Genomic DNA, 13,410 nt, shown 5'->3' with positions numbered 1-13,410 from the left:
GTTGGAGGTTGCCAAGGAAGTGGTACTGAGTTGGTATTTATTGTATTTAGGTTTTTGTATTGTATTCAGGTTTCTTAATGCATATTTTCCTCCTGAAGTAAATATCTTGTTTAGAAACATCAGACTTCAGTGCTAATGAACTAATGCTGGAAGACCCAGTTTGACAATGTGCAAAGCAAGGAAATACATCATCACCTTTCTTTTAGTCTTCTTCACCCCCTCATTTATCACACAAGGATTTTGTTCGTACATCTAAGGGAAAGGTGGTACTGATTTATCAGACAGTGACTTGCCAACCTAGGATGAAGAGGGCCTAAGTAGAGGGCCTATAAATACTTGTTTTGTGATTAATTTTCTTTTGCCATCTGAATTGGCTGGAGAAGTGGGGCATTGTTCCTTCCTGTCAGCCAGGAGGAAATGTACAATTCATTGATACTGACTGGAATAAATAAGGTGTTCTTCCTATGTATGTGGTTTGCTGCCATCCAAAACCAAACTGAGTTAATGTTTTCTGGATATTTACTGTTACCTAGGTGCTTCCGTGTAAAAATAAACTCTGGTGTACAAGATTATCGGAAATAAGTTTTATTTTTCTGATTTTGGCAGTTTAGAGAACATGGGAGTTGGGCATCGTTTTTTGGACCACAGAGTCCTAGCGCAGTTTTGTGCCTGGTTTATTTCCTGGTATTTACCATCAGGAGGTAAATACCACTGGTTTAAATCAATCTTGATGCAGCCAGGCTTATGCAGTCTTTCCTGCCTCAGTGTTACAGGCACCTCTGGTTAGATAATGGCCAACTCTGCTGCCTAGGAAGAATTATATCAGGAGCACATGAGTGCCCAAGTTTGGAGAGCAGCACTTCCAATGTGCACACTAAAGTACTATGGACAAATGAAGTGTGAAATGAATCTTCCATCCTTATTTCTGCGTTTCATATAAACTGCTCTGTAACAGAAACACTGTAATCTCCCTACCCTCCTTCACATGAGCATGAACAGGCAAAGATACATTCATGAATATTTAGAGTGCTGTATAATTTTGTTGAGACTGTCTTGAATAAAAAACTGGTTTCTGTTTGGTATAAACAGACTAACTGAACTGTTCTGTTTCCTCCTAGGGGAGCAAAATTATGTGTGGTCAAAACAAAACGAAAAGAGAGACAAGCAGAGACTCTCACGCAGGATTACATTATAACACGTAAGAAATTTAAACATATCTTTGTAGTAGAATCCTTAGCTCATTCTTAGGTTTGAAATTATTTTCAGATTGTTTAGCTTTATTTTTTTTCCTCTAAAAACCAGTCTTTCATTGAGCACTGATCACTGGTGTCATATATTGGTGCTTCATACAAATTTTTTATAACGTTGCAGAAACAGAAAGGTATATCTAATCTGTATGCTCTGTAAAGTTGTTAATAATGGTTGGTTTACTGATTGTGGTGCTCCTGAAAGCCTCAAAAATTTTGGAACATTTTTACAGCTTTAGTTTTCCATAACTTAATTGTGCAATGTAGATGGGTTTAGGAAGAATTTTGCCCCTTTGCAGTACCAGTGACAAAATCAGAGACGGGAGATAGGTCTTGAACAAATAGCAAATTATTTTTCAAAATTTATAATTTACTGAAGTTATACAGGGTTTAAAATAGCTTAACTATCCTTAGCCTCGGGGATTTTTGAGCACTTATGTTTGCAGTAGGGATCACTGACACATAAGAAATAGTTATCATTGCTAGTATAGAATGTTCAATGATCTGCTTTTTCCCAGTGACAGATTTTACAATGGAATGAGGGAATTAACTGAGAGATCTTGACCATCCCCATTAGCATTGTCCTGTGTAGTGTTTTCTCATGTGAAATGAGAACAGTCACGGGTTGTGGTGTCCTGCTTCTCTTCATCCTCTTCCAGTTCCAGGGTGTTCAGTTCTGATTTCTAGTAGTCTTGGTTTTACACATACTAAAGCCATTTCTCTATAAAACAAACAAGTTGTTTGGCAGCATAATAAGCATGAAGAGGTTTAGAATGAAGAAGTTGGGGCAGTCTTGGTAACTAGACCCATATCAAGGCACTTTGGTTCCGGGTTCCCATCTTGGGCATTTTCCATCCGCAGCTGTCTCCACCTACCTTACTGCTACAGATGCCCAGCTCCAGTTTTTGGGACCTTAAATTTAAGTAGCAACTACCAAGGATCAGGGATATTGTTCCTCATTGGGTGCTCTTAATGCATCCTTCATTGTAATGATTTGTGTGCACTGTAATTAGTGTTTATATTCTAAAGAATTTCTGTGATTTTTTTAAAACAAATTCTGCTTAAAATCCAGTGGAACTTGTGTGTTCAGTGGCATTTATAAATGTCATTGAAAGATGTAGGTCCCAGTTATGCAAATTTTTGGGATTTTATCACTGTGTTTTAGCTGATTAGCTGTTTCTTCCACGTAATTTTGAAACTAATCAAAGATGCTTCCATATGCATCAATGCAGAAAAACGTTGTAAGGATTTGCTCAGCAAATTTTTAATTTTTTTGCATATTTTGGAAACTTTTCAGAGGTTAGATGTCTAAGTTTACAGATAGAACTGGGAAGACCTGAAGATCTCTGAAGTGCTTTTGCAAAGTGAACTGACCCGTTTTTTCTTCTCTTTTTTTCCCCCTTTTTTTCTTTCAGTTTTTTTTTCCTGATCAGATTTCTTGTTGCTCTTTAATATCAGAATTGCCTGTAATGGCTACTTAAAATGCAGGAATGTTGTTTTAAGGGATTAAGTGTCACTTTTAAAACATAGGAATACACAGCATGGTTTTCCCTTGACAACCTTGACTCCACAAATGGCAAAGGCTTGGATCTGTGTGTTAGTCACCTCAGATGCTCTGTGGAAACTGATCAAACTTAGTGCCTGGCAGAAAATTGTCCCTGGCATTTCATACTTAATGAAATCTGCAAAAATAAAACTTAAACATTTGCTTCCAAAGATCTGCTGTGACTTCATTCAGTCTAATAAACTGAATAGGCTTACAGAAATAAGCTGAAAACTCAAGCTGATAAGTGCCTGAATGCTACCTGATGTTTTTTAAAATTCAGTAGAGAGATGATCTTCCTAAATTTAGGATTTGTTTGGTTATTTTTTGTCTTTATTGGATCATTTGACTGCTACACAATTTCCCAAGTTTGGGGAAACAGCAGCAATGAGCACACCTGCATGTGACATCTAAGCCTCTCTGCAAGAAAGCCATGCCCATTTACGTGGTGTTTCTTTGTTGCTGACAAAGGACTCTCTTGTCTGAGTGGATCAAAGGCATTACTGTGACTCAAGATAACACTTTTATGAGGAAATAGAAGTTCTAAATCCTGACAATTTAGCCAGGCTTTCACAGTTATGTTATTTTTCCAATTGTGATTAATCGTATTATTTAAGAAAGAACATGATTGTGACTTCATGTGCATAAAGTTACATTTGGAATCATTGAGGGGTTTCTGCTCCACTCTTTCTCATATCCAAGAATGTATCAAGCGCCTTGTTGTGCTCTTAGAATATGAGAAAGCTGAAGAAACATGGGAAGTTTAGAAGAGAGTAACTGATTGGTTGCACAATGCTAATGTTGACAGAGGTATGAATGAAATATGCATAACAGTATTTCACATGAGCGGCTCCTGCTTGTAGGAACCCTGATATCTGACTGTTTTCATCTGCTAAAAATTCAGCAGAAAGAAATGTCTGAAAATACAACTCAGTAAACCACTGTTTGGGTATGGTATTACTGCTCCTGACATCTCTTCCATTGCAAGGAAGAATCCAACTCTTTGTATTTAAAATGTTAAAAAATAAATGGAATTTCTAACATTTCATTTTGTCCAAACTGTGACCCTTCAGCCCATGCACTTCCAATGTTCCGTGAACCACGACAACGAAGCACGAGGAAACAGCTGGAGAAGGATAGGTTGGACCCCATGAAGTCTCACAAACCTGAACCTCCAGTAGCAGGAGCAGGTAATCTAGTCATAATAATTTTGAGCTGTTGTATGACAAAGGGGCCATCATGTTTTGGTTCTACATTCATTTGGATTTGCATTTTTTGGGTGGTCACTCTACTCTGTAGATGTATGGGCAGTGTCCAGCACTTTAAGACATTGATGTCTAATTGGAGTGCTTGCCTGCAAAAAATTAGTAATTACAATGGCTTACTTTGAGTTACATAGTCAGTAAAACACCCACCTGAATGCAGCCCTAAGTTAAACCCTTCCTATAGCATTAAATAACCCCTTTGTATCAGGTCACCGTTGCAGGCTCTGCATATTTCTTAAGTACTTTTCTCTTCATGCCACAGGTCGTGGTGGCCGTGTTGGGACTCACGGGGTCACCCTGTCATCATATATAGTCAAGAACATTGCCCTGGACAAGACAGATGACAGCAATCCTCGAGAGGCCATTCTACGTCACGCGAAGGAAGCGGAGGAAAATCCATACTGGGTGGCTCCGGCATATGCTAAGTAAGGAAATAATTAAGAGTACAAGTCATATTTCTGGAGGCCAGTAGGAGTTTAGTTAAAATAGATGTTTTTAATGCTATACTCTGCCTTTTTTGGATTGCTGCCACAAATATCTGAACCATGAATATACTTTTTTATAAAGATACAAGTTTCCAGGAGGTTAAATTGTTGAATTTTCACATTTCCGCTTCTAAAATATACCTGCCAGTGCTAGAAGTTATTTTAAAGCCTTCAAAGTTGATTTGAGTTTAGAATCTTCTCCAAATCAGTGTCTTAAGCTGCAGTATACCTTTTAATAGGGTACTGTCCCATTGGTATATTGAGATGATTTTCCAACATACTCTCTAGTTCTGACTGATTCTTAGATTACACCTTCAAAATATTTATGTGGTGTTATGACAGGATGATTTCTCAACTGTCATAAGTTTTTATCTGAATTTTTCCTGCATGAGGACCCAAGTAACTGCCTGAATTAACTTGGTTTTAAAGCAATATTAAAAATTGCAGCTGATAAAAATTAAAAGCTGATAAAATTTTCTATCAAAAATTCAACATAAAGAAATAAGTTTTCAGGTGTTACGTAAGTTAAAGAGCCTTATCAAGATTTTTGTGGTAAAACCTTGGTAAATCCACAGAATCTCAGCTTTTGGATGATGATATTTGTTTTCTGACTTGACCCACATGTTCACAAAGGTAACTAAATAGCAGTTCTAAAGCAGTTTGAGAATATCAGCGACACAGCCTGGCGTTGAGCAGGTAATTAATTAAATATGGTACACTGGTAATTGATAAGTATGGCATTTGGTGTTATACATCAAACCCATGCATTATAGAGCATCATTCTTGGTACCAAAGACGGGATATTTGAAAGCCCAATTCTGTAGCAGTTGTTGTAATGAATATGTTAAATACTGATTTTTAACTGTTTGATTGCAAGAGGGGAAATATATTTGGAATGTGTAGGCATCTGGTTTTATTTGAGGAATCCATCCTCAAAAGTAAGTACAACCACACATTCTGTCAGGTAGATCGATACTTCAGCATATTTTTGGCTTACTGACTTCATTGATTGTATATTAAGTTTCATCCCCAACACCTGCAATGTAGTAAACATGAAAGTTTTAAAACAAAGCTGTGTTAGAGGAGGCTTACTGTGTCAGGTGGCCAGATCTCATTACAGTTCCTTGTTAAAGATGTGGCTGCAGGGTAAGAGGAGAGCTGGCTGAGAAGTGGGCAGGATGCAAATCCAGACTGCTATTAACTTACACACCAGACGGTGATGTGTATTGGGGGAATTGGCCTGCAGCCAGCAGCACGCTGCCTTGATGGCTTTGTCAGCTGATAAATCTCATCCTGGTGAGGATGAGAGCCTCAAGCCACTATCCTTGCTTTAAAAGTTTCAATTTCAGATACAGTCTCTGCAAAGAGCATGAAAAAACTCCCAAACAATAATAACATTTTAACAACAGCGTAATACTACTACTACTACTACTACTACTACTACTAAAACCAGCACTAATAATAATGCTAATAATATCTAATACAATGAAATGCAGAAACTTGATTGTATCGTGTTCTTAGTTTTCAGAAATTCAGGAGTATATAATAGCACAGCCACATAAAGCTGTGCTATTACAATATATACAATACAATAATATATGCTATTATAATTATATCCTGCATCTGATTTTTCAAAGCATGGATATGTAACATGTACATAAAATGCATTTTACAGATGTACTTACAGACTTATATTTAATAAAATATGCAAATTGGAAGTAATTGATCCAAATTATCATGTAGTACTGGTTTGTATACAGGAGAGGTACTTTAGCTATAGCATTAGTTACACTGTAGACTTAGTTATACTATAGATTTAGGAAAGGTGATATTCTGATACATTTTAAAAATCATACACTGTCTTAAGACCTAAAAGCCATACATCCAGTATGTTTCATTTCTTTAAATAGCGTTTATTCTTTTACTACTTTATTCTTCTGCTACCAGTTTTTCCACATTTCTTGTAGTAAATACGTCCAGTATGTTTCATTTCTTTAAATAGTGTTTATTCTTTTACTACTTTATTCTTCTGCTACCAGTTTTTCCACAAATTTCTTGTAGTAAATTCTTACTTAAACATGGTATAAAACTATCCACTTGATATATCTTTTGTTTGACAAGCCTTTTGGTCCTGTGCTGTCAATGCACATAAAGTTTTCACTCTCCTTCTTCAGAAAATGTGTAAGGAAACTATAGTTGCTTCATTTTCTCCAGTGATAGTTACTAAATAGTTTTAGACTGAAAAGATTAAGAAATGCTCTTTTCTGGTTAATCCATTTTCGTAATTTGGAATATGATGACTGGATTGATTTGCCTGTTCCTGATCCATAGTGTCTAGATCATTCTCAGTCAGCTGACAAATATAATGCTTTTTAAATTGTATATTAGGGAGAGTGACTTCTGTGCCTGGGGGGGTAGTGACTGGACAAGGGGAAACAGTTTTAAACTAAAAAAATAGAGATTTAGATTAGATGTTATGAAGAAATTCTTTATTTAGAGTGTAGTGAGGCACAGAACAAGTTGCCCAGAGAAGCTGTGAATGCACCATCCCTGGAAGTGTTCAAGGCCAGGCTGGATGAGGCTCTGAGCAGCCTGGTCTGGTGGAAGGTGTCCCTGCCCATGGCAGGGGAGTTGGAACTGGGTGATCTTTAGGGTCCTTCCAACCCAAACCATTCTATGTTTTTCACTTCAATAAATTTTCTAAGAAATGCATGACTTCTGTTAGTTTATGAATTCTATGTAAAAATATATCTCTTTTTTTGGAGTTAAAGGTGCATTATTTACTCTTGAGGCTGAATGTTCATCTGTATTATTTATGACTTGAAAAATGTTTTGAGCTTGTTATCATTAGCTTGACCTTTCTGCTCCCCCTGACATTTGAGCCAAATAGGAGGGGGAAGTACGTAAGAGGCAAAAGAATTGGTGAAAAACAGATGCTGCTGAAAAGGATACTGGGGGTGGTAAGAAGTACATGCTGAATCAGGAGATGACATGTCACAGAAGTCCAATGTGAATAAAGTGTCAAATAAGATATGATCAACACAGCAGAAAAGTCATAATGGATGAGGATCAGGAAAAGATCTTGAGATTTCTCAGGAAAAGGCTTGTTAGAGTCCTTGGCAAGAGCCTTTCCACTGGAGTGAAAGGAAAGGAAGGACAGATTGAAGATTTCAAGTAAAGAACTACAGGAAAGGAACTTGAGGCATCAGTTGTAAATGTTTGAAAATTACATTCTTTGTGAGCTGTTTGTTTTAACACAGCTGTACAGATATACTATAATGACTTCAGATGTCCCTCTGAAGGATCAGCAGGAATTACTAAGCATTGTAGCTGAGTGCCTAATCAGATGCAGCTTTCTTCTGTACCAGAGAGAAAGTAAGGGTGAAATTTCCCTCCTCAACAAGGTAAACTGGAGTTAGCAATTATACCTTTCATTTCACTGATGTTACCCCTATTTTGCAGTCTTTTTCATTGCTGTTTGTCACTGTCAAAAGGGAATGACTTGAAGCAAGAGTCTGTAGCTGTGTTGTGTTCACTGAACCTTTTCTCAAGGGGAATGCCAGTCTGTGAAGTGTTAGTCATGTAACGGCTCGAGTATTGTTAGATGAAAAATCAGGACTAAGCAGAATGTCTTGTAATAGCAGCCTTGTTGGCATGCATTGTTATATTTATCCTAAATATTATTTTATAAATTGGTAATTTTGAGAGGGAAGCCCCTGAGATTTAGAAAAGAGTCAAGCTGGTTGGTGGGATGAAGAATGAAAAACCCGCTGATGTGAAAACCTTAACTTTTCTGTCTGGAAGTGACCTTTATGACATTATTCTGGTTTCCATGCATACTTGAAAATCTTTTTTCTTTGTTTCAGTGCAATATAAACACAAATTTCAGAAATTACTTTGACATGAGTCACATGTTATGATATGCAGTTGTCATGTCCAGCTGGTTGTGCTGCTGCAGTGTTATTTATCTACTAGTCTATTATCCTCACATGTCAATGAGCTACTTTTACTGGATCCCTGAAAAGCAATTAAGAAAAACCACCCATAACCAGAGGGATTATGGTGACTAAAGCAGTCTTCATGGCCCCTGGAAATTTTCTAGAGGCCTGCATATCTGAATATCTTGAAAACCACTGAAGTAAAGAGAAGCACATAGTATAAATAAATCATGGTAGTTTGTTTTCCCATTTTTGTTTGCAGCCTGTTACCATAACCCACAATAGGAATGCATTTTTCAGTGTATGAGATACTGGTTTCAGCTGACAGTCATGTGGAAACACAGGATCATAGAACAATTTAGGTAGGAAGGGAATGCCTGAAGTCATGTAGTCCAAGCTCCTGCATAAAGTGTGTTCACTGCTCAGATCCAGCTAGATTTGGGTTGTTTAGGGTTTGCTGAACCAAGGTTAAATATCATCAAGGATGGAAATTCCCACGCCTGTCTGGGCAGCCCGTTTTTGCAGTTTGGTTGCCAGGCACAGTATGCCCTTGCTGAGTCCATGCCGGCTGCTCTGGCACCTCGATGTCCTTCATATATCTGGAAATGCCTTCCACTGGGATTCATTACATAGCTTTCCTGCAAACTGAGGTTGTGTAATTCTCCAAATCCTCCTTTTGCCCTTCACAAAGACGATAATTACTTTTTCTAGCCATTGAGACCCTCTCCCAGTCACCATTTCACCTCAGTGATGACAGAGTGCCCTTGCAATGACATGGGCCAGCTCCCTCAGTACCTCTGGATCCACCTATGTAATACAGATTTTTACATGTCCTGTGAGTACAAACTGTGTCTTCCTCTTCCTATTGGAAATGTCTCAGACCCTACCAAAGACTCTACTATAGTGTAGGAGTGCTTGCCGGCCTGAGGACAGACCTTTTCAGGGAAAATGGAGCCGAAAAAAGCAACGAGTATCTTGGCTTTTTCCATATGCTATGTTAGTGGTTTACCTGCTCATTTTCCTTCATATTCCTTTGGCTGTCAGTGTAGCTGTAGAAATTCTTTGTTCTTGCCTCTGACATTTCTTTTCTGTTTCAGTTCCATCTAAGCTTTGGCTCTCCTGACTCTGTTCCTCTGTGTTCATGGAATGCCTCTGTTCCTTTTAGCTGAGGGTACCCTTGCCTCCTTTCTTTGTGTTCTTCCCTTTTGGAGTTTGTGATTTATCACAGTCAGATCCATATGCATCCATGCCAGGCTACAGCCAGACTGTACTTTCTGCAGATGAAATGTAATCTGTTTTGAGGAGATTTCCTCAAATGTCAATCAGCTTTCCTTGGGCCCCTTTGCTCTCTATAGTATTCTGCCATGGGATCTGCCAAACAGATCCCTAGCAAACTGAAATCAACCCCCAAAGCCAAGTATAAATAAAACTGAGAAATCTGATGGGGAGAAAGAACACAGCCCTCAGAAATAAGAATACTTAATAGAAGAAAACTCGTTTTGATAATTTTTGTAAGAATTTTAATCATACAGCAAACTCCTACATTTACTGCAGTTACTAAGCAGAAAAAAATGGTGTTTAAATTAGATTAAATGATCACTGCTGATAAAGCAATAACAAAAACAGTGTTTTAAAATGGTCAGGCATATGAATCACCCTACATGCCTCAGTTAGAGCTATGTAGATTGTGGAGCTGAAACAGTTTACATTTCAGCTGTAAATAGCTATTTCATGGTAATTTTAAAAAGTGAGGTAGCAAGCAAACTTGTCTTCTTCTGCATATTTTTGCTTTAGCTGAATACCTCTAGATGAATACCTCTAGATTATGGTACGGTTTCTCCCTTTTTTTTCCCCCCCCTTTTGTCTCCTTCTTCCCCTGCCTCAGCTTTCATATACTCAGATGATCTTTTCTGAAGTCTGTACATTTTTCAGTGCCACTCATATCTTGGAAAAAACATAAGTTTTGCTGCTTGTTTCATAAATTTATTCATTCCTCTAAGTTGGAAATGTTTATCTGAATTATGACAGTTGCAGGTTTGTGGTCAGAAATTATGGGCTTCCATTAGTTGTGCTTTACTAATGAAACTCTTAATACAGAGGTCATCCTAGAGGACATTTAGATACTTGTAATCTATTGTGGTGAAAGGAGGGTACATTGCTAAAATGGGCTAAATAAATCTTTGTCAGTATGTGTTTGTCGGAAAAAAAGAGAAGATTCCATACATTCTTCCTTTTCAGAGGCTAGCAAAATCCAGTATTCAGCCAATAAGGCCTTCATCCCTGGTGTCTGTTTCAGATTCAGTGATGATTTTCTTTTTTTCCCCCCTAACTTCTTTCTTCAGCAATGGGTTAAGTAGAGTTTACATAGGTATTTTATAATGAAATTTTAAAACTGGAAAATATTTTTAATCTCATTTATGCTTTCCATGAGCAGTAGAAGGACTCATGTAACTTCCACAGTGTAGGTCCTCATCTGGGTGCAAGATCTGCTACAGCCTGCACGCAGGGACCATGTGCCAGTCGGAGTTCTTCAGTGGGACCATCTCTGGAATTACCAGCATGACCCTTTCCTCCATGGCAAGCTTGGAGGATGGAGGGGCAGGCAGGGCAATAGAAAGGTCGTGCATGTAAGGGCAGTTGTCTTTAACTTGTTTTGGTGATTTTTGAACCTGTTTGTGTCACGTATGTAACAAGTGGAGAACCTGCTCCATAAGAGCGGATGGTTTGCTATCACAAGTCAGAGGCAACATGGGATTTTGCCTATTGTGCTACGTAAGGGAGGCACAATTTTATGCAATTTGTAGAGCTTGCCAAATAACAGTTGTTTCAATAATAACGCTTCACATCCTTAGAATGATACAAAAACATTAGTTAATATAGTAATGAGATGATGACTGCCTTGGGTGCATTTTATACGTTGTCATGTTGAGAAGTTGAGCACAAGCAGCATCAGAAATCTGATAGTTTCAGCTCTGCAGTGACTGCTGAGAATTAAGTTGGAAAAAGGGACCGTGCAGTTGTTAAACTATAAAACAAGGGAACTGAATGTCCAAACAATTTATTGAATTGCTACTTGATACTGTGTTCGTTTAGAAAGTAATCAGTAATTACTTTTGTAAACTTTAAGTGGTATTTAAAGTTTGCACAAAGAATGGAGGAATTGATACTATCAAGCTTGACTGTCAGATACACTGTTCTCATCTGAAGATCATTACATTTTTTATGTTACAGTAGTGTTAGATAAAGTCTCTGGGGAAGAAGCTGGTTTTTCATGCATAGGCTTAGCCAGAAACCTGGCTTAGCTGTTCTGTTTTCACTTACTGGCTGTTGTTGCACTACAGTGTATCAAAATGGAAGTTTCTTTTCAAAAAGTAATGGATTGAGGAGGCCAATGGCTCTGCTTTTCTAGTGTGAAATTAAATGTATTTGTTCCTCACTTCTGTCTCAAATTTGTTCATGGAATATACAGATACTGATTGTAAGCTAATGAGGAAATAATACTTGTAACACGTGTGTGTTTGTTGTGCTTGTTTGTCTGTGTGCTGCCGGTTTCTTCAGTTCTGAGAAGGTTAGTTGGTAGGTTATTGTCAAAAATAAAAAATGGTCAAGCCTAGTATGCTATTTTTTTGAAAGTGTCTATATGTATCTATTTTGTTGCTGTCTAGTGCCTGTCTGATACAGTTTCTGATGAAGTATTGTAGTCTGACCATTATTTTAATCTTTTTAATGTTTTCTAGAACGCAGCCAAAAACAGTTTTTGCAGAAGTGGAACCAGAAGATGATGAAACAGACAAGCCAGAGTGGAAAAAACGTAAAATTTGAAAAATAATTTGTTTAAAGAATAATTTTGGAGCATTTGAAACAAGATGAAACATTTATTTCTTTTTTTGAGATAGTGGGTCAAAGTTTGAAAGCAAATATTACTTCCATTTATAGAACTTGCTGCAGTATAAAAAGGGATTGTTGAATTACACTGGCTTAATCCCACATCTGAATTTTGTAATAAGGAATTACTTATATGTGCAAATAACTTCTGTATCTCAGTTACTTAGCTTTGTGAGTTAAGTGAAAAAATATTTCTGTATATATAGTGAATTCATTATATTGCCAAATGTTGGCTTTTTTTTCATTACTGCCAACTTTACAAATGCCATGTCATGACAATGTTCAATTAATATAAACATCCAAATAAAACAGTACAATTTCTCAGACTCCTTTTTATTTTTTCCAGTTAAGAGCTAACAGATTACTGCTTTGCAAGTGAAACAAAGTTTAGATTAGTTATTGTGTATATTCAAATTCAGTTCATTGTTTGCTCACATGAGTTACAATTCAGTTCACACTCTGTGTGAATCTTAGAAAACATGTTTTCTAATGTCTGTACTTCTTTGCATGATGTTCCTTTTCAGTATGTGTAGTATCTACAGTAGCATTGTATACAGCTTATATTTTTTAAAAAATGTGAAATTGCAATGGACAGTTACATAATTTAGTGTAGTAAAAATTCTGTGCTTATTGCCAAGTTGATGCAAAATTTCGTTGAGGTTTGTTATCCCTCTTAGTTTGTATGGATAAGTTTTAGGATAGAGCAGATACATGTATTTAATACCAGATCTTTGTGTGTATGGACTTTGTTGTATACCTGAATTATGTATATCCTGCCTCACATTTTCTGAAGACTGATACTATTCTTTATAAAATAGCTTGTATAAATATGGAAAATTCTCATTTTTTAACACAGAATTGCAGTTCTGAGTGTCTTAAATGAAAGGACAGATTTAAAACTAATGAATGTCCTTTAGAGGAGAATAGAGAACCCAAGTTAGCTTTAGGCCTTGTGATTGTTGTGATTATAGTAATACACGGTATGCTTAGTATTGCGATTATAATAATACACAATATAACAAGCAGTTTGCATTTCCACTAAGAGTA

General features: G+C 37.1%; 1 protein-coding gene across 1 annotated transcript in view; it reads left to right on the top strand.

Moving 5' to 3' along the window:
- The window catches only part of WDR70 (WD repeat domain 70), a 123,143-nt gene extending 110,454 nt beyond the window's left edge, over positions 1–12,689 (top strand). The window contains exons 15-18 of the mRNA XM_059492991.1: positions 1,119–1,198; positions 3,864–3,980; positions 4,318–4,480; positions 12,216–12,689. Of these exons, the coding sequence (XP_059348974.1) occupies positions 1,119–1,198; positions 3,864–3,980; positions 4,318–4,480; positions 12,216–12,300 (445 nt within the window). The 3' untranslated portion in view covers positions 12,301–12,689. The remainder of the gene's footprint in view (positions 1–1,118; positions 1,199–3,863; positions 3,981–4,317; positions 4,481–12,215) is intronic.
- Positions 12,690–13,410: the final 721 nt, after the last annotated feature.

The sequence above is a fragment of the Ammospiza nelsoni genome, chromosome Z (assembly GCF_027579445.1).
Source record: "Ammospiza nelsoni isolate bAmmNel1 chromosome Z, bAmmNel1.pri, whole genome shotgun sequence".
Lineage (NCBI taxonomy): Eukaryota > Metazoa > Chordata > Aves > Passeriformes > Passerellidae > Ammospiza > Ammospiza nelsoni.
The sequence above is the reverse complement of the archived record's forward strand: the minus strand, read 5'-3'. Positions and strand labels throughout refer to the sequence as shown.